Below are 27626 nucleotides of genomic sequence, written 5' to 3' on the forward strand. Positions count from 1 at the left end.
TTAACACTCGTAGCACTAAAATGTCATTTAGTTTTATTACAGTCGTTTTACAACCGAAATTATAAGATTTCGGGAAATTTTACGGTTTTAAAAGGGTTCAATGGCAAATTACTTCAAACTCACAAATTACTATGTAAACCCTCATGTATTTATAAGTAAACATTGCACAATTTAAATACATGGTTTCCTGAATAATTATTATGTAAACCACTTGAATTTTTTTAATAAAATTAGTTTCCAACATCAACTCTATTTATAGAATATTGATTGAATAATAGTTTATTTTGTATTGAAAAAATCGCAGAAAATAATTATACAAAGCATTTAAATATTGTATTAGCTGTTTATTTTTATTTTTTAGTTTTTTCTCATTCATGATCAAACAATACGTTCGATTAACAATACAACATAGCATAATACACATATACATAGTTTGTGATAGTCTCAGTAACTTTAGACTTAATACAAACATGTATATATAATTATAATGAATAATACTATGTACCTATTCTCAGTCATGAATAAACAATAATTACATTAAAAATGATTAAAAATCGCAAGTACATATGTCATAATTAAAATTTGATGAAAATCTGATGACAAGATAAAGAGATAGTAATATTAATACCTTAATTATAATTACAAATGTTTATTATTGGTTGGTTTTAACGGAATGGAGAAAATTTTAGATGCATATTTATTAAAAAATATATTGACATTATCAGCACTCGAGTCAGTCGTTTATTGTGTTGCAGTTGCATTCTGGTTTGATTCAAGTTATTTAAAGGATTTTTTTGAGGCTGTTCAAAGTTATGTATGTTATCAATTTTTTTTGAAGAATACTGAATGAAGGGTAAAATAAATCCCGAAAACAATATGTGAGTTGAAAAAAAAAATTGTACTTGTACGGTTTGCATATTAGTTTTTTTGTGGAAAGTTTTGACTCAATAACGATTGCCTATAGAAACGGAAGTTAAGCAAAGTTTAAATATTACATTGTACAAGCGTTGTAAATAATCGAGTTGTTTGAATAAATTGAATGTATTTATATACAAATTCATAGCTATAACAAGTAGTCGTGAGCCATGACCAACCCAACATTTACTTGGTATTATGAACTGAAAGTTCATAACTATACTAACATTTAAAATTAAACAGTTATAAAATTATATGTTACTTACAATAATTTAATTTATGTTTGACCATGTTCTGTAAAATTGATTGCAAATGTACTTTTGATGTAAATCCCACGAGCTAGTATTTTGAATTATTTACAACCCTAGGATTGATAAATTGGAAAACAAATAAAAATAGAGAAAATACTTGCCCGAATGCGTCGTGACGGTATGATGTCCACAAAGAGCGTCGTCATTGAACTGGTACGACGCTCCAAAAGCGAAGCCCTTCGCTGTCCAGGTGTAGTGGCCTACTGAGTACACCAGCTGTACTCCACTCCAACTCCTCAAAGAGACGGGTAGCCACTCCGCCTGTTTGATCATAAAATAAAACGATATCGATAACTATAAAAATAGAATACTTACAATAATATTTTATGTTCTCAGTTTTATGTACGTATTTATTAGGAAAGATTTCAGGTATATGTAATATAATATAATGTCATTTTTGGAACATAGTAAACACATACCTGCTGCTAAGAATATACTAATCTATACTAATAATATACGTATCAGTGATTTCGAAATATTTGTCTTTCGATAAGCGTTTTGAATATTTTCATGATACGATTACTGAATGGCTGGCGTGTTGTATCATGATTTAAAATTTAAAGAACCTTTAAGAATCTATAGACATTTTAGGACAGATTTATATGTCATAATTATATTATACCTTTTTTCATCATAGAAATAAATATTTGATGATTGTATACAATGCATTATTATTATTGTAATGGTATTTTTGTAAGCATTGTCGTTTGGAATTGTGAATATAGCTATATTTTAGTAGCTGGTACATCAGATGTTCGGGAGCACATTTATTTTTTTAATTTATTATTTGGTAAATAAAATGTGAATTGTATGTTTCATTTTATTAATAAGACGTATATGACTGACAGACGGTGTGTAGTGTGATATGCCATTGATGTCTAAAGGCACTGACTGGATTTTCATAGTAAACGACTGAGCAAACGGATAGATCCAACTGCCGTCTATCTCATCAAATCGAACAATAATATTATATATTCATTTTGTATAAGTATGTATCTGTATAGGTTTTCTTTCAGTATTTTACGTGGAAGTTAAGTTAAAATAAAATAGAATGTGATTCATTTCTTTAAAAATTATATTAACGTACGTTATACATTTTTTTTTATCAAATACCATAGTTTGATACATTTTACTTATAACTTACATTTTTAATAATCAATATTATATATATATATATATATATATATATATAATAATAAGCGTTTTCGGAAGTCCGATTTTTATGAGTAGGTAGGTACCTACACCATATTTTATGAATATTTTGAATATTAAAATAATGTTTGATAAGTTTTTCAGAAGGTGATATTATAATAATTTTACAAAAAATCATGGTTTTGATGTATATTTCAACAATTACAAAATGTTTACAACAATATACGTCCATGCGCCAGTATGTAAAATATGAACTGAAAGTAATATGCGAGAGAATTAGTTGAAAAGTCTACAATTTTTACAACGTTTTTATTAGCTCGTATTCTTGTTGGTCCGGTGGTTGTTTGTCAAGTACAAATCTTTCAATCGATTTTAACTAACCTCCCTACTACTACAAAATATGTCTAATTTGAAACTTTTAGAATATATCAGAACTAGGGAATCCAATCCCGAGCCAAAATTCTGATCCCGGGATTTCGGGATTACAATTTGACAATCCCGGGATCTCGGGACTGGTCTCGGGATTGGCATTTTTTCCATTGTTAATATAATTTTTTTATATTTACAAATAACATTGATAAAATCGGTCAAAAATAAATCTAGTACCTATAATTTATACAATTTAAGTCATTTATTGTTAAAATTTTATACGTTGAATCTTGGAAATACACAAGTTTAACGGAGTAAATAATATTGTAATTTAAATAATAATGTGAATTTAATAGGAGATTGCTGTTTCTGATAGTAAAGACTTGATGAATGGATTAGCGAGATTTAAAATATTAAAGCAAATAATCATGGCGTACTTATGACCTTTCCGCTTCATAAATCTAATTAGTCAGACAAATTTGAAACTGCCGTAAAACGTATGATACATATGTCATGGTGGAATTACTTTGTTAAAAGTGCGAAGCATTGTTTTTTTCAAATCGTTCCATTTATAATAATTTACGTGAAAAATAAAATGAATCGGCAACCAAACTAAATCAAACTTCATTCAAACTCAGTTTATTTCTAATGTAGCTATTTTTTATTAAAAGTATTTTTTCTGTTATATTTTCGCTTTTATTTTATTTTCCATAAAAATTGATAAAAAAATCAATCCCGAAATCCCGGGATTATGTTTATCAATCCCGGGATTCATATGTATCGAAAATAGCTCAGGATCCCTAATCAGAACACGATGCCAATGCATTCTTTTAATACTTTTAGCCATCTTTAAGCAGAATTGAATTCATTTTCAGTTAATTCTGTTTTGTATGGAAAATTATTTCAGAAAAATCCGTAAAAAGTAAAAGACTATTATTGGTTGCTAAGGGAGTGGTCCTAGCAACTAAATTATCAATATATACGTGCGTTACTATGGAAATCAAAATGAAATGTCAAAATGACATTTCAGTATTCTATATTTGTTTGTTTGTTTTTTATTTACTTCATAATCAAGTACAAGTTTGAGCATATTGAGCATAATAATTCATAACAGAAAAAAATTTAAAAACGTTGTACTTATATAAAAAGTTCTTTTTATCGTGTAATTATTTATTTTATGTTTTAAAATTAGATTAGTTGTTGAAAATTAGATCATATACCTAATAATAATTGTCAATGGACCAAGTTGATAGTTAATCAACGAGAAAATCTAGTAAACGAAGTTAGGTTAAAGTTTTAAGTTATTTGCAAAGTCGTTAACCTCAATCAGTCGATTATTGATTTAACAGAAAAAAATATACTTAACGTCTTAATAATTACAATATATTTAAAGTAATTTATTTTGCCTTTTGCAGTTAATTAATTAATTAATAATAAAATATTTACTTAATACATTCTAATTGGTATACCTTGGATGACAGCCTGTTTTTATAAACATATAGGAATATAAATTAATGGACTTTGTGCCTAATATATATAGTCCGTCTGTATCGAATTTATAATGAAAAAGGTTCTTTATTAAGTTCAGACTCGTTTACATGGGGCTTGAACTAATCATTAGTAATCTCTACTCGCACTAATACCGCCTCGTGTAAATAGGCCGAATTAGTAATATGCATTAGTATACATGTGAAAGTAAGTCCTTATGTAGGTAGTATTCTCCGACTATTCATTAGTAGGAACCAGTGACGTCCCTAGACAAAATGCCGCCATTTTTTATACAGTAATTTTTATCATCCTTTCATGACTCAAATATCTAAGAAATGTGCTGTATTGATACTCGTACATTACTAACAAGATATAGGTATACCACTAAATCTAATTTATATGCCATCTCTGTTTCAATAGACAATATTGCGAGTCTACGGTTTCAGATAGGTATATTTAAAAATACACCTGACAATTTCCAAAACTCGCGAGTGACTGGCAAATATATTTGGATACATTTTAAATTAGGTTCACAAAGAACGTCACGTCCAAGGTTAATGGAAGTAAACTAGACATCGCGAACCCGACAAAAAATAAACTCCTGTTAAAAATTTTATAGTAGGTACCTAATTAATATGTTTTGATTCCAATCAGTGAGCTGAATTTTTTAATGGTATGATATTTCCACTATTACTAAGTTTAGGTAACTTTCTATGTATACCTAATGATTCTCCTCGATTTGCCGCTTTTTGGGTAACTGCCGCCCCCAAGCGACGCTCAATCTGCCTACCCCCACGGGACGTCACTGGTAAGCACTTTAATTTTAAATTGGTAAAACGTTGAAATGTTAATAAAACTGTCGATATAAAAGATGACTGTGATGCTATTTAAGTTTCTATGCGAAAATAAATTGAAAGTTTCATTCTCAAAATACATTTTATTACGTTGTAAGGATTGTTAGATCTATGAAATCCTCTGAGCGTTCTATTAAATTTTTGTTGGTTTGATATATTTGTAAAGTTTTACTGCCTCAAGTATTTGTTTTTCGACAAGCTCCTCTGATCGCTATAATCTATGAATGGAAATACCGTTATTTACTAACAAAGTAAATGCAAAGCCAATAAACCAATTTCAGCGTATAAAGTTTTACAGTTTGAAGAATTTAAAAGCACATAGTTTGGGAAGCAATCTACCAATACAGCAGCATTAGACCAGAGATAGTTTATTACACCACCAAAAATAAAATTAAAGAAATAAGATTTAGCACTATAATAGACTTTTTTAATTCTTGGTGGAAAGATAAACAAGATTTTCACATAATTTAATAATGTTTGAAAATCTCTCATTAATATGCGGACGAAGCTGGCTATGATCATTTTTAAAGTAGGTAAAGAAGTATTATATATATCTTGCTTTATAATATGTATTTTCCAACTTTATGCATAAAAATAGAAACAAAGACCGTATAATATACTAGAAACTATGTAAGTACCCAAATTGTACTTATTAGTATATAATAAAATTAATTAGTTACGAGGCTTTCCACTAAGAGAATTGATAGTCAAAACGAAAAAAAAATCGAAAGAGTTAATGCTTTTAATTAGGTCAAAAAACATATTATAGGGATGAATTATAAATATAATTAGAGTGCATAAGTACCTACAATTTATTTGAATAATTTGATTCCCATTAAAGAATGTACTCATTAAAAAAATTGAGACTTTTATGAATTAAGTTTGAAATATTATACCTATTCTAATATGCCTCCCCATAGTTTTATTGGGAATATGCTACAACACAATGTTGGTAATATGCACATCGGACTAGTGTAGAAAAATAATGTATTTGATTTTCAGGCATATTATTTTTTATTGTTAATTTATTTTTAAACTGACGTTTACGTGCACGTTTGAGATTTACGTCAATAATCAATAAAAAAATAATTATGCTCAATCTTCAAAAAAGGTAGTACTTTAGAGTTTAGACATTCGTTTGGTAGAAAAAAATATTTGTATACAATTACGACGAAGAAATCCTTTTTTTATAGCTCCTGGGCTTCAATACATGACATGAAACTGATGAAATGTTTGGTGAAGGTAAAGTCATTTCGAATTGGAGTGGTAAGTTTTTGCACTTATTTACGAATTTTCAAAAAGGGTCTGTAGAGCCGCATGCAAAAAAATAGCACGTGGTGAGGAAGATGGGCATTGTGCAATGATCTCACCGTCATCTCACAGACTTACAAGCAAATGTGGGGTGATTCCGTTGAGGGGGTAATGTCTCTAGAATGAAGACAATCAAATACTAAAGAGGCTCATCGTCAACAGAACAGTAAGGAAAGGAGGGCTGTACTAAGAAGAAAAATACGTTAACATCTTTGGGGGTAAGGCAATGTAAAAAGCTTTCAAAGACCTACATTAGTTTTGAGTGCCAATCATGACGATATTTCACATATATGCAATTTATAGCATACATCACACTTTTCTGTTGTGAGTTTAATTTGCTAGAATACACTAAGAACAAATCTTGGATCTACATACTAGTACATACACTTATAATTTACCTATAATTTAGGATATTTATATGACATACTGGGAATAGGACAACTGGGCGCCGCACTGTCTAATCTAATGGAATAAATAGACGTTCGTTACGATTTGATACATAAAGTAGACGAGGAATTTTAATCAGTTTATATTATCTAGGTACTAGTTTTAATTCATTTTGGTCTTAACGTTATGGTTTTTATTGCAAATTGACAATTATCATGCCTGAGGCTATATATAAAAATAAAAGAACTCTCATCTAGTTGGAACTTAAACATAATATGCCCAATTAAATCATTATCTACCTGTGCATGTTTAAAGTCTCGCCAAGTATTATATAATAATTTAAATATGGATAATGATATTAAAAATATATTATATAAGTACCTATGATTCACGAATGTCTATTTATTTTCGAATTCCATTCGATTGCGTGGCGCCCAGTTGTCCTGGCGCCGAAACGTCTTAGACCCGAAATACTTACATCAAATAAATACAACAATAATTTCATGTGAAGCCTTCTTGTTATAGTTTAAATTCGGCAAACTAAAGCCGGTGTCATGACTAAGGGTACGGGTGTACTCTGAATTAGGGTGTAGTCGAATTCTTATTCGTCATTAAAGCGCCCCAATGTCGCAAAGTATCGTGAAAGGTATCGAATCCCATAAAACCTGTATTTTTACAAGGCATACTTGACACTCGGCAATAAAACCCATCGTCTGCCAAGTCCCCAATATACTTTACAAGTAGAGGAGTTCAGGTGAAAGCGACCACTCCAAGCTTGAATTTTACGCAACTCAAGTGGCAATACGCACCGCGCGAATGGCCTCTGGGGTGAAAACCTTCGATCGCTCAGGACCGGGGAAACTCTTGTAAGTATCCTTTTTAGAGGGTTAGATCAATCGAGCCTTTATGCACTCGATGTACATAATATTGGTACGCGGTGCAATCAAGTGAAGAGGTCAACAATGAAATTGTTACGATAAAAATATTATAAGTTTTAAAGTACATCAAATATTTAAAAAATATTATTTTCATAAGTATATTATTTTTTAACACTACAACAGGCCACAGGGCCCAATCACAGTAATGCAGTGAAACAGTAGTGTATTTAGAAATATAAGATACACAATTACAAACACCCAGAACATACATGACCGAGAATCTAACTCAGAGTCCCCGGATGAAAGGAAAGGCCATCGCGTTACGCACTGGACTACGAGGGCCAAATTTAATAGCCAATACTAAATAAAAAATAACAACACAGACGCTATGCGACAATCAACAGTAGAACCACTCCTTCCAATTATGTTGAGTTATTGGGTATGAAGCTGTATTTTTTACCCCCCTGAATTCTGAACTGCCACTCACCAATTAAGTAACCAATATCAAAATTTCACTATTGTAAATGCGCATCGTCTAATCTTGTTAACTAAATTTAATGTTTCTAATAATTAGACTTCATCCACGGTTGCCTAATTGGTAGAGCACCCATATCTATATTCATGGATTGCGTATTCGTTTTTAAAAGCCTGTTAATATTATAACCCTCACTGTGTGCAAGCCCAAATGCTTTGATTAATAGCAAATTTGAAATTTATTTATTGTTCGATTGATTGATTGTCGACTATTTGATACTACATATTAAAAAAAACATCGATATAGATAGTAACAGATGATGTTATTTTAATATTGCAAGCGTTCATTAGGTAATGGATACTTTTGTCAACTTTTGATTTCGATAGTTGTTGTCAGTTATAGGTATCAAAATTACTCAAATCGAATTTATATGATATCAATATCTAGGTATTATTAAATATTATAGTCAAGATATTTATTTATATTGTAAATGACAGTAAAAATGCTATATTATAATACATCTTTAAAATTTAATGGAGTTACAGTAGAAAGTGACAAAACGTGCCTACTATAACCATCAGCCGAAAAAGGCATATCCATTAAATTTCCAGATGTAAATTTTATGTGTAATCAAACTGTATGATTTTGACACCAAGTGTAATTAACTCCCTCTTGCATAATTGGCGCGGCCCACTTTGGTAGCTTTGCCTAAGCCTCTCCTTCTGTAGACGGATAAAAACAACCCTCGTCTTGGTGACGCTACGGGGGTTGTGGAGGTGGAAGAGAGAGAGGGTGGCGGAAAATGTGGAGTGAGAAAAACAGTCGTTCGGCTTGCCATAGGAAAACTATTCTCGTGGAATTTTTATCTCGCAAATGCCCACAGTTGTGAGTTTTTATCAAGTTTATTTTATGAACCAATTAAAATTGGAAAAATGAAATATTCAGAAGAACCCTTATTCGTATTCGGCTGTTTTATCAAGTATCATGACTACAATAATTCTAGACGCGAACTATGAAAAAAAATCGATAGTCACATATTATTTTTTTAGCATTAAACTATATGATAGAAGCAGTTTCTCAATGAAACATAAGCAACTTTGTGTAAATAGTACGTACCTAGAACCTAACCTAAAAATACACCAGTTTAATATTTACGTATTTTTGATATTTTAACACTTTGTTTATTACATGTGTAAACTCTACACTGAAAAAACTGGAAGATTTTATAATCTTTGATTTTTGAGTTATCTGTGTTATCGAATCCAAAAATGTGCGACAGCATTTGGAACAATACTTCTGAAAAGTGAACTATTACGGAAAATGCTGTGATGCATATCTGTTGGGGTCTGAGAAGTACTTATTTTAATAACTTTGAATAATGTCACCTATCATTATACGTATTCACATCAATAATAACAACTTTTCATGAGAGCAATATTTTAAACATGTACATTTTGATACCTCTCATTCTGTGATTCAATATAATTAAATAAACATTTTGTTTTTGAAATATAATAATAAATATAGTCATTTTCAATTATTATCGTATTTAAAGGATATAAGATAAGACCATCGAAAGGCGGCCCTGAAGTACGCTTGATTAACGTAATATTAAATTATGGTAGAATTACGTGACAGGAACAACAAGAAACCGAGAAAAGTTGACAGAGTTTAAGGAAACTGTCATCCAGCAGTAGATTGAGACAGGCTGATGATAATCATACATAAATATTAGTTTGAAAAAAATACTGTCCACTTATAGGAATCTCCATATTTTGATTGGTTTATTATAGATTTGATCAATCCAAAAAGTGATAAATCAACCAGTAGAATACACTATAACGACCAAAAGAATTTTTAATGCTCAAACTATTATCATATGATTTTATTACGAATATTCTAAAAAATAGCATTTTAATAGAGTATAAACATTTAAATTACTAATACTTTTATACGTAGCTAATATGTGTTTTCATGTTTTATTGCAAGATTTAACAAAGTGTAAAATTTTATAAATAATTTTCAGCGAATAAGTATTTATTTTAATAAAAGCTCGCAGTAGAGTACACAGAGCACCTGCCTATTTCATTACTTTTTCATTACTTTTTCATTATATTATTAGAACCAGTGAATGAACTAAACGGGTCAAACAAATGGTTAACAACCATTATTGATAAACAGCATATTGACATAGACTTCACTTAGTGGTGTGATTTGCTTGAGTTTATAATTTATATTATATTAATTATTTTTAATTAATGTGTTACGTTTTACGTTACTATAAATTTTAATTATAAAGATACTGGGTAAGTCTCAGAAGTGTGTTTGTAAGAAATTTGAGTTTTTGGAAGAACTATAAGTTTTCGATTTTGTATTTTTTTAATATAGTTGGGTATATCACCAAATAATTAAATACTATACATGCCTAAACTTCTATCATTATACTGATGAAATAATATATAATTGTAGTATTGTAATACACCTATTAGAACTATCCTTATTTTTTTATAATTTAGAATAGTAGCCTAGACTACGATACGTTTCCACACCTGTTTCAAAATCTTATGGCAACCCTTTAATGAATGTACATACTACTTTTGTAATCAATCAAATTTAATATGTAATTATATTTTAAATTTACAGTGACACCTATGAATAAAAGTTGTGACTATGTTATCAGTACACCTTTTTTCACTGCAGAAGTTTTAAAATAAATTTTCATTCACACAAAAAATATAAGGAATAATACAGTTTGTTGCTGAAAATCAATACCGTGCAATTAAGGGTTACATGATGAATGTTGCAAATTTAAATCCTGTGTATTCAGTAAAAAATAATTTAAATGATTAAATAATATCATTTAATAAAATAAATAGCTTTCGATACATTTTTTTACCGCTGACTTTGCCAAAAAGCTCTTGAAATAATTGAAGGTACTGGTTTGGCGTAGGCGCGTAGGAAAAAGAAAATTGGGTTACCTTTTTATATTGCAACGTAAAATATGTAAATTCACAGTTTTTGCTTCTAACTCCTAATATAAAAAAGTTTGAATACCACTACTTTACAGAGTTAATAAAAAGAGAACACCACACGAAGTCTGAATAAAACCGTTGAATAATTTATACCAGAATGCAGAATAAGGAACGAATATCCCCTCCTAGTAATATGGAACGGAAGCATAAGATACCACATAGGAGATGTAATTTATTTGGTAGCGGTTAGCCAAAAGTAAGTAAGACAGACGTATGCATGACGATCTATGAGGATGATATCGATAAAATGAATAAAACAATGGTTTATTGCGGCAGTTTATAACCGGCCGTAAAAATCTTTTACATTCTTGTTCTGTCGGGGACAAGCGGGGCAATAAAATAATATCCAATTTCACGATCCGAAAAAAATCCGCCCGTTATTGTAACCCTGCAAAAATAAATTCGAAACTCCAATATCAACGCCACTAAAACATAAATGGTCCCACTTTGTATTCAATAGTCGTCCCTATCGCAACTCCGATTATGTTCCCGTGCCGTGCTCCGAACATAATAGGGGATCAGAAAAGGGTTTAGATATAATGGATATGGAAGGACTTGCATGCATAAAGTTTTCTAGCGGAGTGAAGTGAAGTGCCGCGACGTCTTTTGCTCTCCTGGTAATGCTGCAGGCGCGCTCGACCGTCGTACGCGAAACAATAACAACATTTCAAGAAAGTTACTACCATCTCTGGAAATTTCGCACAAGTGCAATAGAATCGAGCTTTACTTGCCAATTTTATTATATCAGCGTATTCTAGTCTTACGCCAAGTACTGTATTTTCAATCTATGGTAAAGTTTCCGAAATTACATTATTTCTGTTTAGTATCCTTGTCATAATTTTGTATGACAGCAGTTATATACAATACTTTATTGTACAGTACTACAAGCTTATCTAAAGAAAGGTCAAAAATAAAACTACGAACTACCATATGGACGCCATTTTGAAAACGTCATTCGAATGTCAGATTCTGTCCAGTTGCGAGTCTTGATTGGGTAGTTTTCGATTGTGGCTCCCCCATCAATTCTTTAGATAAGTTTGTAGGTCTGTACATGCATATATACCTGATAACTAAACATAATTGGAAGGGGTGGTTCTACAGTTGATCGACAGATGGCGTCTGTGTCGTAGGTTAAAATGTGATGTGTTCATCTCTTAATTTATATTGGCTATTTGGTCCTCGTAGTCCAGTGCGTAAAGCAATGGTCTTTTCTTTCATTCATCGGCTCCGAGTTAGATTTTCGGTCATGTATGTCTTCTATTACTAAATAAATTACCGTTTCACTACACTACTGTCATTGGACCTCGTTGTATTATTGGCATATTGTGGTGTTAAAAATATAATATAATTATGAAAATATAAATTTGACATCATTTTGTACGACAACAGTACCTATACATACAATAATTTATTGTACGGTGCTACAAACATATCTAAAGAACGGTCAAAAATGGAACTACGAACTACCATATGGACGTTATTTTGAAAACGTCATTCGATAGTCAGATTCTGTCCTGCTGCTAGTCTTGATTGAGTAGTTTTCGACAGTGGCTCGCCCATCCATTCTTTAGAAAAGTTTGTAGGTCTGTATGGTAAGTAATACACTAGTTATAAATCGATATGGAAAATCATATTTTCACAAAATAACGTATAACACTAGGCCTGCATTAACAAATTAATAAATAACAGATCAATAAATAGAATTCCGATAGGCTATACCTACCAAAATACACTACATTTTGACGCAGGGTTTTGAATGTGTGAGTGTCTTACAACAATTGGCCACACATTATAGACGTGCAAAAGTTTGTGTAACAACCTTCAAACACACTAATTAGAATGAGCGTCAGTGTATAAACCGAGAGCAGTTGTCAGAATGAAGGACAAGCGTATTATTGACACGTGTTGCCTGTTACTCCACACCAGTTAGGTATTTTAGTTCCCATTATTTCCTTAAATTGTTGGGGACTTGAGTTTCCGGAAATAGAATTAATTGCCGAGCGGAAAAGTCTTTTTCTAGATTCAAACGAATTAAAAATACCATTGCTCAACATCCATCATCTCACCATGTTACTTTCTTTAATGCCAATAAAGTTTCAGCCTTAATTGATTTAAGTTTTGTACTATTCCATTTCAATCGTTTATTGCGACCCGGGTTTCGTCTTTCGGAATCTTCAGGCAATATGCGCACTCACCATTGGTAAATGCACACTGCCAGGCCGAAAGACAAAACCCTGATCGCAAACACAGACTCCAATCAAACAGTACAAAAATAAAATAAATTTTATTTTAACTTCCAAAAAGTAAAATCTGTGGATAGCATTAATAGAGTTTAAACTGTTAAAATTATTAAGTGTTTTTTTTTAATATAGCTGTTAAAAAAATGTATTTTCTTAATTGCGAGAGTTTTGATACCTTTCTGGGTCTTTATATTATTTATACTGGCGACATTTTTGATAAATTTACCCTCGTATAACCCACGTGGGTGAAGTATAATACAGTATTTATCGTTATATTATATTCAAATGAATATTTTGAAGGTAATTTTGTTATCAAGAATTAGTTGTATTAGTTGAACCACTTTTCAAGAAATTGAGTAATGCACCAACGAGTTTATCCAAATAGTCTGTTATTCATTTAATCATAAATACATCATTTTGTTTATAATTCTGACTAGGTATACATTAAAAATATTTAGAATACGAGAAACTAATATCAAAACCTTATCACCCTCACTGCTAAGAAATAGGCAATATAATGAACATCTACAAAAGTAACTAATAACACTTTTTACTTGAGTCATTTGCTCAAATTATTAGGTACATATTATGATTTATACTGTGAATTTAATACAGCCGGGAGATTCGAACCAAGACCTAAACGTGTCAAATTCTGCTCCACAATAAGTGCCAAATATTAAATACATAAAAAAATTATAATAAAATCATTAGGTGAATTATTTCTTATACGATAATACTTAATAAAAAATGCATTAATACTTGTAATGAAATTAATGGTCAAATATCTCTCCACAAAGAAATTCATTTTAAGAATTTTGGAGTATTTTTTAATAAATTAAAACATATCTATTATCGTATACCTACTAAGTTTATATCATCATCCTCTGTCGGGGTCAATCCACTGTTAGACGAAAGCCTCCCCTAGCTCTCTCCACTCTTCTCGGTCCCTAGTTATTTGCTGCCACATACATCCACCGAAGTTTATGAGCTCGTCTATTAAACGGGTTTTAGGGCGTCCCTGTGGACTTTTAAAACCCCATGGGTACCATTGTATGACGGCATTTGTCCAACGGCTATCCACTCGCCGAGCTTCATGTCCGATCCATTGCCATTTAATCTGCTTAGCGACCTCTAACATATCACGTACCTACTCTTGTTTATTTTCTTGTACATTGGTTTATTTTGTAATTATTACGCGTCATGCTCAACATGCACTTTTCCATGCCACGTTGCGCTACTCGCAATTTTTGAATTTCTCTTACATAACGAGTCCATGATCCACATGGATACGTGAATGTTGGTAGCATACATTGGTTGAATGCTTTACGCTTAAGACACTATGGAAGGTCACTTTTGAAGATACTATTGAGGCGCAGAGAAGTTTATATGTACGTACGTTATATTTATGACAGTTTAGACTAGTATTAATAATTATACGTTTACAGTAAAGAATCCTTTTATTTTATAATTTTAAAATACCGAAAGAGAGCTCGAATAATGTTCTAAAATATAATGTTGCTCTAAATGTTATAATATGCACAAAACTTCTTTTTGTGGTTGCATGTGGGAGGTTTCTAGTCACTGGTTCGGAAATAATTTCACGTGTTATATTTGTGGGGGAGGTAGTGTTGTAAAAGATATTCCTGGTAGTTCAGACAGCTTGAAATATTTTATACTGACTAAAACTTTGTGTATATTTCTTTGGCAGGATATATGGATACAGAAAAGGGTAAACTTGTTTATGGTCTCAAATATAGCATTCAACGTATAGACGTTTGTTTACTTCCATTTTTTACCGTAATAGAATTTATTTCGCGATGTTGCTCGTTTTGCGAGGCATATTTTCATAAAACTCCGTGAAAAAGGTCTCCTTATCAGAAAGAATGTCATTATTCCGCAGATATTAAAGAAAATGGTGGCTGCAGAAAAATCCTTTTAGGCACCGAAAATGAAGAAATGTTTTTGTCTTGAAGGCTTTTTTGCATAGGCTATGATTTATTTGCCGCCGGATAGTAGCAGAATATTCACAGGAAAGAATTTAATTATGATTTAGTATTTGAATGTTAAATACGAATTTAAATACGGTGAAGGTGGAATTTTAAACATCACAAAAATTGTGTTATTTGTATAATAAAGAAAATTTAAACTATTATACTCAATAATAATACTATAGACCGAAGGTACTTGATGGAATTTGAGTTTAAATTTTAATGAATTTAAGTTTTGTACTATTCTATTTAAGTCGTTTTTTGCGACCCGGGTTTTGCCTTTAGGCATCCTCAGTCACCGTGTACACTCACCGAAACCCGGCACGCAAAAAACGACTGAAATGGAATAGTAAACAAAACTTAAATCCTTTAGAATTTATTATACCTAAACTTAGTATTAAAAAAATCAATTATTTAGACAGTGACGTCCAGTAGGGGTAGGCAGATTGAGCGTCGCTTGGGGGCGGCAGTTACCCAAATGGCGGCAAATCGAGGAGAATCAATAAGTATATATAGAAATAGCTACCTAGACTTAGTAATAATGGAAATATCTTTCCATTAAAAAATTCAGCTCACCGGTTGGAAACAAAATGTATTAATTAGGTACTATAAAAGTTTTAAAAGGATTTTCTTGTCGGGTTTGCGATGTCATATGTTTACTTCAGTTGTGCTTGAACGTCACGTTCTTGGTGAACAGCAATGACACGTGCATACCTAATTTAAAATGTATCCAAATATGTTTGTCAGTCACTCACGAGTTTTGGAAGTTGTCAAGTGTATTTTTAAATATACCTATCTGAAACCATAGACTCGCAATATTGTCTATTGAAGCAGAGATGTCATTTAAATTAGATTTAGTGGTATATATCTAATATATTGTTAGTAATGTATCCATACAACACATTTCTTAGATATTGGAGTCATGAAAGGATGATTTATATATACTGCTTAAAAAAATGTGGCCGCATTTTGGCACTGCCTAGGGTCGGCATTCTGTCTAGGGACGTCACTGTATTTAGAGTTGTTTTTGTTAATAATTTTTAAATATGTTTTTATTTTGAACAAAGTGCCTGGCCATAATAATTTTGATTTCTTAATGATAATATTCGACCACCTACCTTAGTGCCACATAATGTGTGTAGGTGTGTATTTAAGTCCAAGGCACCATGAATATCGGTGATATTCAATCTTTCCTTTTATTCTCTTACAATTTTATCCTCTATATAGCCAATTACGATACACCATAATATTTTTGATGCTTATGTGCCCATTTAATATTTTTAATTTGTTTTAAAAATATTGATAGAAAATAAATAAAGCTAAGCTTGTAATAATAATTCATTAAAATATTTGTATTCAAGATTGAATATAGGTATTACAGAAGATTTGAGAATATGAAATTCTTTATATTGAAAATACATGAAATGAAAAATCTCGGAAATATAATATACTCGTACATAGTACATGAATTTAAAAAAATATTTAAAAGCAGTCTTAATCACTCACATATTTAACTTTTTGTATGATTAAAAATTGAATTAGTTTTGATTGATGATTTAAAAAAAAATATTTTTAGTGAAAAAATAATTTGTTAAAATGATATATTTATCATAATAATCTCGTTCAGAATCCACAGAGGATGCGGGAAACTGATAACAGCAATTCGCGGTTGAATTTCATATATGTTAGGCTGAATAAAGGATTTTCCGATTTAATGAAAAATTGCTGATTGAGAATAGATCAATCTACGTTCCCTGTTTGAACATAATAATGCTGTTTTTATAATTTGTCACACAAGCATACTTTGTCTTTGTTCGACTTCGAAAAAATCTTAGTTTTACCAGCAAAGCCAAATAATCTTGAAAATAAAATCCATACGTTAAGCCATGTCCACACTGACAAGTTGCTGGCAACCTCATTAAATTTTTACTAAAATAATTTTTGGTCAAATAATTTTTGGTCAAATAAATTTTGATATATCATCGTGAAATTTAATGAGGTTCCCAGCAACTTGTTGCCAGTGTGGACACGGCATTATATTGATTGGATAATTGCACAATAACCTCAGATTATTTACACTTGATTACGCTATTAATTTATTCCGATTGTATTATATTTCAGGGCTCGAAATGGACCGGAACGCACCGGAGCGCCGTTCCGGTTCGTAAAATCCCCAAAATTGTCGCTCCGTCTCGTGGACATTTTTAATTGACAGTGAGTTAGATTTTCCATTTAATATAAAAATCTAAAAGTTTGTCCACACTGGTAACCTCATTAAATTTCACGATAGTTATCAAAATTTGTTTGACCACAAATTATTTTAATTGAAATTTAATAAGGTTGCCAGCAACTTGTTTCCAATGTGGACACGGCATAACACACTTATTTTTATAAAATACACAAACAATTCGATAACTATGTTAACATTTTCATAAAATATTGAGCGCTCCGGTTCGTAAAATATTCCATTTCAAGCGCTGTATATTATTCAAAATACGACAACATAGTAATATTAGGTATGTCGTAAAACTCATTACACTAATATCCCACGAAGTACACTAATTAATTAATGCCAATTATAGGACTTAACATGGCGTTGATCATTTCCAATAAACAAATTAACTAATCCGCAAAATAAGTGCTAAGAATTCAAAACACTAAAACTTACACTTATTAAAATGATGATATAACTTTTATTAGTCTTTTCTTATTTATAAAGTTAATTAAAAACTTTCTCGTGATAAATATGCATTAGAATAATTTGATGCATGAAAACAGAAATGTACACTGAACACTGTAAAATGTATTTGAAAAAATATCTTCAACGTCGTTATTTTGATGCAGATTTCCAACGTCCAGTAAAGATACCATCCACAATATGGAGTGAAAGTTTTAATTAACAGACCGCAGGCGCGAGGTGAAGTTAGGTGCAGTCCGCAGTTCACACAACCGCCGGCAGAGCGCTCTCCTATAACTAACATTACTTGTTTGCAGTTCGGTGTTGGCAAAAAAGCTCTCCTGTATCACATACTCGGCGATTCAATTCACAACGCGATCACGATACAATGTTTAAAATAACAGGAGTGGATTTTCTCGATTGAATGGACAACGGTGAGTAAATATGTAGATAACAATACTTTTTTTAATTAACTATTTCTTTTATTCAACGAATAATTCACAAGATTTAAGAATGTACCATTCTAATTATTGAACATACATAATTCTGAAAACACTCATGACTGAAATTAATGTTTGAATAATTTTTGATAACTTCACTGTACAAATGAAACATAGTCACAAAGTGCTTTAGATAAATAATTTAGAACGATCAAAAATGAAAAAAATATATAGGTAATGTATTTAAAAATGAAACCGAATGATAATGTGATTTTTTAATTACATAAATAAAAAAAATAGTACACTATCATTCAGAATTATTTATCGCTATGCAAAAAAATGCCAAAAGAAAAAGAAAATAAAGAAAAGAGAATTGCATAGAAAGAAATGATAGAAAGAACGGCAATATATTGAAAAAAATGCTCGAATTCTGTGTTTGGTCATTCCATACCGTCCACAGCTCGTTGTGGTGTGTTTTTCGCATGTTTGAAGGTAACGTATATTATAAGAACTTATATCACCGTGGTAACTTTTAAACGGGTTTTCACCCATTTACCATATACTCGGAGATTTGAAATTGCTATGCTGGTGCTAATGACATGACAATACGTTTTTTTTTAATGTTAGGCCGCCAAACTGGCCCAAAAACATACAACAATGTTTTTCTCTAAAAAACTACATTTTTTCTTAATAATGTCAGCGTTCTGAAATCTTCACCGATACAATTATTACCTGTTGTCCGATTTCAATAAGGTACTATTTTAAATGTAAACCTATCATAGATATTATATAATCGTCATTGGTGAGAGCCCATTGCATATGTTGGCTTTGTCATTTTTAATGTTTTTGTCTATATTATGCTGTTAAAATAATTTTCCAAAATATTTTTTTGTCAACACGTCATGTATTATATTTTTAAAATAATACTTACTGAAGAATATAATATATTATATTAAAATGCACAATGTAAAACTTTCTATTGGATTTTGAAATTGACTCTTAATTTTAGAGATATTGAAACATTTTGCGATCTGTATTCGAATATATCATAATTATATATTTTATCTGAAGGTTCATTTAATTTATTAAGCATTTTTTGCTTTGAAGGCAATCACAAATTTGTGCCCATTGATATAAATCCAGCCCTGTATTGAACTACTTGCGACTTTAGCGTTTTGATTTATTTTGACGTTCCAAAAGTGGGAATTGTGTTGGAGCACAGAACGTTGATGCAGATACAATCACAAGGGATGATTTATAAGTTTCCACTGTAGTTTGATTTATAGGAGCTATAAAAGGGTGTCGCGTCAGAATTGAACAAGTTTTTTTCTCGGTTGACGGTCTGTAAGCACACATTGAATCATTTTTATTGTGGCTTTGATCGGAGTACATTATTATTTTTCCTACGCTATTTTTTTATTTTCTCGAGAAATCTAGAATAAAATCCAAATATCAAATGCGTGTACATCTGGTTGTGATGTTTTTAACATGAATTCCTGAAACGTGTATAATATTTTTCAAAGATGAAAGTATTTTTTGTGTTAATTAAAAATTAAAAAAATCAATGCTGTCACGAAAAAAATACAGATGTCAAGTTTTTTTTAAAACAATATTTATATATTATTATTTGACCTAATATATGTAAATAATATACTCGTATATTATACACGGAAAAAGTACAGTCATAGTGATAATATTTTATTCGCATTAGTATTATTTTAAATTATATATTGAAATGTAATTTAATTATCATTGAAACCGCAGAAATGAAAATTGTAAAAATCATAGACAAATAAGAAATACTGAATCTGTAAATGTAGTTAAATAATTTCAAATATACTTGTCATTTAAAAATAATATTCTAATTTAGGTATTTAAGTTTTGAACTATTACCGGAAACGGACTTATTTGATGAGAGGAGAAGTTTTTTTCCAGATTGACACGAATTAAAGATACTTATTCTCAACATCGATCATGTTACCATGTTACTTTCTATAATGATAATAGAGATTGAACTCTAATTATTGATTTACGTTTTGTTCTATTTTGTAGTCGTTCTATGAGACATGAATTTTGTTCAGGCTCAGGCACCATGCGCATTCACCGATGGTAAATGAATACTGACAACGAATACAGTTAATTCTCGTTTGTACAACAAACTGATATTAAAATAACCTAAAAACCTTGTTTCATATTAACTAAATGAGCAAGTATAAAAACAAATTTTGATTATAATATCGTAATAATATGTGTTTATAAAGAAGTAGTACATTATTCACTATCCAAACATTCCGTAATCGCATTAAATTTTTATTACTTATAAATAATGAAACTAATGCAGTGCTTACATTATCATATACGTCGCGAACTGTCACATGCTGTCACAGTAAGGTGGAGCTACGGGAAAAAGTGTGTAACGTCGTTTTTATTGGCATTTAAAATGTTATTAGACTGATGCTCCCATTCCGTAGCACATTTAAATAGCACATAAAAACCTTTAAACTAGTTTAAATGAGCATTGTCAGTTAGCGAAATCTGCCGAAATGACCATGAGGTCACCTCACGCGTACCGCGCTACATCGACACCCGCATGACTCAATGAACGTTTTTTTTATCATTTTCTAGATGCTACACATTTTTGACTTATGTCGAAATCGCGTGTTCTTTGTTTTTTAGTGGTTTTCTCTGTGGATTTACTATTAAATTATTATCTATTATATATGGTCTGCAGGTTGGGTTTTGGGCAAAATATTATCTATGGATGCAATATCGCAAGTAATTTTAATGTACGCACACGTATAAACTGTTAAAATTAATTGAAATAAGCATGGATAATGAATAATAATTCAAAATACTTATACATTATAGTTGGCACTCTCCATCATTGAATTTATAGAGATAGTGATCATTCAAAATATTCTGTGAAATGAGGAAACCGTAGACTAACTTGGTCGCCGTGATAGCATGTGACAGTAGGTGACGTGCATCATAATGTATTTGAACCTTAAGTAACGTGTTGGGAATTTAATAAAGTTAGCTAATGAGAAATGTCACTTCACATATCAACCTATGGTTATATAAAACAAATAAATAATGTTAAAGTATAATATGTAATAAATATCGGTAAACTGAATATATCAATCATGGGACCAGAATGTCTGTCTTTAAAAAGGTATATTAGTTAAACATACGTATGTACGGGCTCAGTTTTTCACCCTCCATATCATTACTATATTATATAAAATTACAGTAAGAAAACGGCTTAATATGCAGTGACGTCCTGTGGAGGTAGGCAGATTGAGCATCGCTTGGGGCGGCAGTTACTCTACAGTTAATTAACATAAAAGGTTTAACAGGACTGTATTTTTTATCGGGTTCGCGATGTCTAGTTTACTTCTGTTGCTCTTCGACGTCCTTGGTGACCAGAAACAACATGTTCACGGATGATGAAAAATACTGAATAAAAAAATGTGGCGGCATTTTGGCGCTGTCCAGGGGCGGCATTTTGTCTAGGGACGTCACTGTTAATATGTTTGTACGTATATTACAGTTAAACATTATCGTAAGTCAATTATTGAAAATATATTATTTGAAGAATAAAATAAATTTATTGTTTCAAATCATGTAATGTTGCAAATTGTCGCTGACGCCTTTTTGGTTTGAAAATCTTGACATAATGTAGAAAACGAAATAAATAATAATACATACCTACTCTTGTATAAGCAGTTCGTATTGTAGATCAACTTACCCTGAAATTCCCGCAAAGACAAGCGGCAATTTGACCTCCCTCAGCAAGCAAAAGGAGATGATCGATTTGCTCCAGAGGCTTTGACGACGTTTGACACTGGCATCCACTATCTCCGCAAGCAGTTACGCAATTCTGGTCGTTTGACACTCGACCAAGGGATTGGATCTAGTAAACAATATTAAATGGTGTTATGGTTCAGTTATGAAGTCATTGGAATACAATTAAAATAAAATGCTTAATACTAAGATGGGGGGACATGCTCGTCGTAGGTCAAAATTGAGTTTTTTTTGTATTTTCAAACCATGATCCTGGACATTCCTTAAACGTTGTAGATAATCTATTTATATTATTTTGAAGCCTTATTATCTTTTATATTTATTTTAAATATTTGATGACTACATAAAGTATTTTTATTACATAAAATAGTATTCTTTTAAACCTCTCGCTCTAATGTTTTAGAATATAGTCATATTTCGGTACATGAATGTGCAGTGGTGTTAAGATTTTTTTACATTTATTAATTATTAAACGCATTAATAAAACCATTAGTATAATTAATGATGAGATAATTTTAGTAAAATATTTACGATAAAAAATTATATTGATCTCTGTGATCCCAAATTTGACAAGAATTAGGCATTTTATTATTCAAAAAATGGGCAAGATTAACACATTTGAAGATAATTCTAAAGATACTTATTATAAGCTATGTTTTTGACCATTTAAGTGTGATAAATATTTTATGAATAATGATTGCTTTATAATAATTATTGACCTAAGAATAAGGTAGTGTTTTTTTGAAATACGCCATTTCTTTTGTCATCCCCCAGTGGTTAAGCTACAACATACGGCCGTAGCCATAAATTGACAAACTATAATTAAAGTAGGGAGTAAAATGATGTTAATGCGTGTGTTTGAACATGTACCGTTTAAAAAAAAATAAAAAAAAATTCGGTTAGGTACATGTTCAAACACGCGCGTTAACATAATTTTACTCCCTACTTTAATTATAGTTTGTAAATTTATGGCTACGGCCATATGTTGTAGCTTAACCACTGGGGAATTACAAAAGAAATGGCGTATTTCAAAAAAACACTACCTTATTCTTAGGTCAATAATTATTATATAGCAATCAATATTCGTAGAATGTTTATCACACTTGAATGGTCAAAAACATAGCTTATAATAAGTATCTGTAGAATTATCTTCAAATGTGTTAATCTTGCCGATCTTTTGAATAATAAAATGCCTAATTCTTGTAAAATTTGGGATCACAGAGATTATCAATATAATTTTTTATCGTAAATATTTTACTAAAATTATCTCGTCATTAATTATACTAATAGTTTTATAAATGCGTTTAAAAATTAATAAATGTTAAATATCTTAACACCACTGCACATTCATGTACCGAAATATGACTATATTCTAAAACATTAGAGCGAGAGGTTTAAAAGAATACTGTTTTATGTAATAAAAATACTTTATGCAGTCATCAAATGTTTAAAATAAATATAGAAGATAATAAGGCTTCAAAATAATATAAATAGATTATCTACAACGTTTAAGGAATGTCCAGGATCATAGTTTGAAAATACAAAAAAAACTCAATTTTGACCTACGACGAGCATGTCCCCCCAAAAGTTATTTTTATTGAGCTAAGAGATTTTCCAATTGGTAACATAATTAATAACTTAATAACAATTCTTGTTACTATTGTCATCAATAAATAAATAAAATTAATTGTATTATCAATGTTATCGCTTTCCAGTAAAATCTATGTTAACCCATATTAAGTCTAAATAAATTACAATTAATTAATTTAATGTAAAAGAATATGTTATAAATTCTTATGAGGTAAATAATATTATTTGTGTGCAAAATAAAATTCGTTCAGAACTCCTAAATAAGATCAAACAACTCGAAAAATGGCTTTTTAAAAATAATTTAACGAACGCAATTATACCTATTCATATTTGTACCAAAAAGTATATTAAAATCGAAATATGTACAATTACATTATTGAGGCATGTGCATGTAATTTTGCCAATTTCTAGAATGGAAAAATACATTTTTTTTTTTTAATTTTAATTATACTCGTAGTTTACTTTACATTTGACATCGCTTTATTAATAAAAATATTCACATATTTTGGATAACAAAAAATTATGATGGATGCTAATGTGTGGTTATCTATATGTTACTACACAGAGGGGTGGAAAACCTCGAATCTTTCATCCACCCATAAAAAAATTGTCGTCACCCTCTTACCGTGATTGTGACACTCTGATTAGCGGCCGGCACGAAGTGGTGTCTACACCTCAAGGGTCCCTCGACGTTCCAGAATAGGGGTGCCGCCGCGGGGCTCTGCAGCAGTCCCGCGGGGGCGCTGCTCAGACCGTAGTACTGCGCCTCGCAGAGGCCTCCCGGCTGCAGCGTGCCTGCCACTTGCTCTGCGCTCCGGGGAAATTAAGCAAGTCTCGTTTAGGGAACGCACGAGTTTTATTTTCTGTTCATTTCATTGACGATTACCATTTAGGTCTGTCTATAATTTTTTTATTTTACATTTACGATACTTCGATACTTTTTTTTAGATATCGATACCGGTATCAATACTTTGTTTCGCTACCGATATTGATTTTGCGATTATTATTCAGAAATAAATCCCTCGTGGAAAAGCATCGTTGGATACCGTTATTTGCGAGTATCGATACTTTTTGACCGATATTCCGATATCGGTATCGATGGTTTTTTTTTCGATATGACGTCCCTAGATGTAACTGAGAAAGCATATAAGAGCACACTGTATGATAAATGGCAAGCTAAGTATTTTCTGAGGAAATTGAATGCATGCTCTCATTTAGGTACTATCTATTTATTTTCTATACATACAGAATTTACAATTGAAGGAGCCTTGAGCTAACACTTACTGGGGGTCCGAAAACCCAACTTATTAAAAATAATTAAAAAAAAAAGTTTATTTTTTACATTTTTTCCAATCGAACTTTTGCTTCATAGTAATTAATTTATATATCAATGAAGCAAACGTTGTAAAATAATAAAAATAGCTGAAATGCAACATGAGACTTCTACAATATATTTTCGTATTTTATTCATCCTTAAACTTTGTCTTTCGCCGCATGGTTGCGGAATATTTTAACAATACTATGTCAATTTATTTCTCCCTTAAGCCTTATGCTCTTTTAACCCTACGGTAAATCCGGTCTCGTATTATAAAAAAAGTCTTATTATTATTTAATTAAATATTATATAGAAAAATAATTGGCTAACATTGGACGACAGAACTTAATAATTGTCATAAACATTCAAACCACATTTGATAGGTATATTTCTTTAACAATATAAGATTTTAAAACATGTGCGTAAGAAATGTGTAATTCTGATTTTTAAAAGTTAAAACATTATTTACCATCATGAAACATATAGGCGCCATCCAAGAATTCATTGTCCGTCGGAGAATGCGACTGCGGCGACCGTCTCAAGACTACCGTGAGTGTCGGTCCATGTGAGACCATGCTTCGGTGGTCCACGAACCTTCCGCCGTCATCCCTCGCTAGCCTCGCTGCCGGACTGCATAGTTTCAGCAAGGGCTTCTGGCTATGCCCGGAAGACATCGATGATGATGATGCCCATTCTCCGTCCACTATTTCGATGACGGAGCGGCACGAAGGCGCTCTGGTGACAAATTATAATAATATATAATTTAATCGTATTACATATATTAATTTTTGTTCCTTACGAAAATAATAATATGTCATAGCTACATATTACATTGAATGGTAGACCTATTTACCATTATTAAATTTCAATATTTTAATGACTTAGATATTCTCAGACAAATAAGAAATTTTCATTGGAATATGTTGTATTTCATGAAAGAATTATCAATTTATAACTAAGCCATTCAACGCAATGACAACTTGACAATTTGACTGAAACATATCGTTTTAATTTGATTGAATTCATATTTTACGCCGCTTTGCATGATTAAACAGTACATACAGACCCATGATGACCTAGCGGTAAACTGTCGGCTAATAATATTGCGGGCAATGATGTATGTCGGGCAATGTCATTGATTGCGGGTCTCTGGTTCGAATACTTGGTTTGGCGAATTCACACGTGTGTTTGAACCCAAAGTATATACCTATTAGGTTGAGTAAGTTGAGTTAATAAAACCTTCATTCTCTCATTAATCTATCTGACGAGCAGAAATGGTGACGTAAAAAAAAGTTTTGCAAGTAAATAATATTAACGTATTAATAAAAGTGAGTACTAAATTTAATACCTGTACATGGAATTACAACTATAAGAGATTTGAGTATGTACATATTATATTATTTATATCGAATTATTTATTCGAGTATAAAATATTCAATATTTTATTATATAAAATAAAAAGATTGGAAAACTTGAAACAATTTGATTTGATTGTGAAAAAAAGTATTAAAGCCAACGATCCGTAAAAGAATGTCTCCTGGGGCGATAGATGGAATTTAATAATACATCGCAAATTTGACAGATTATTTGAATTCGCAAAAAAACGCAACTTACATTTTTATGGATGTATTTGATTTTCCACGAGAACAAGCAACATGCGTACGCCAAAGACATGTAAGAGTTACTTACTTAAAATTATTTGAAAAGCACCTAAAAGAAATTTTCATATATATAAATTTACTGAGAATGAAAAAACTCTATCAAGTTTTATTGATCTGAAAAAATGAAAATATCGTATCTAAAGGGATTATCAAATAAGTACTATAGATTTTTAAAACGTCATATGAGCGATTTTTTTTCCGATTAACAACAACATTTACGTTTGTATTCAGTATTGTTTTGCAAATTATCATGAAAAGATACACAGTTGCACAGCGTATGCAAATTGTTAAAATTTATTACAACAACAATGAGTCTATTCGAGCTACATTTCGGGTACTACGTGAAATTTATGATCAAAATAATCGATCAACAGAGCTTACTATTCGTAACTGAATTGGATAATTCGAGTAAAATGGTAATGCTTGTGATGTTAAAAATCCTACTCTGTTTAAAACGTAAACGTACTGATGAAAATATCGATGTTGTGAATGAAAGTGTGGATGAAAATCCAGAACAATCAATTAAACGTCGTTGTCAAGAACTTGGACTTTCTTATAGTACTACGTAGAATATTCTTCATAAAGACTTGAATTTGGAGGCGTATAATATAAAGCTATTATAATAACTTAAACCGAATGACCATTTGGTGCGTCGAAATTTTGTTGATTGAGTTTTAGAGCAACTTGAAACAGACCCATTATTTCAGGAAAAATCATCTTCAGTGATGAAGCTCATTTT

General features: G+C 31.0%; 1 protein-coding gene across 1 annotated transcript in view; it reads right to left on the minus strand.

Moving 5' to 3' along the window:
* LOC147072353 (uncharacterized) overlaps positions 1-27626 on the minus strand; it is a 255419-nt gene that overhangs the window by 42722 nt on the left and 185071 nt on the right. The window contains exons 10-13 of the mRNA XM_085946675.1: positions 25696-25961; positions 24537-24718; positions 22266-22430; positions 1328-1487 (exon numbers count right to left, since the gene is read on the minus strand). Of these exons, the coding sequence (XP_085802801.1) occupies positions 1328-1487; positions 22266-22430; positions 24537-24718; positions 25696-25961 (773 nt within the window). The remainder of the gene's footprint in view (positions 1-1327; positions 1488-22265; positions 22431-24536; positions 24719-25695; positions 25962-27626) is intronic.

The sequence above is a fragment of the Rhyacophila brunnea genome, unplaced genomic scaffold, assembly GCF_057557595.1.
Source record: "Rhyacophila brunnea isolate RB1 unplaced genomic scaffold, BYU_Rbru_1.0 scaffold_2, whole genome shotgun sequence".
In the NCBI taxonomy this organism is placed as follows: domain Eukaryota; kingdom Metazoa; phylum Arthropoda; class Insecta; order Trichoptera; family Rhyacophilidae; genus Rhyacophila; species Rhyacophila brunnea.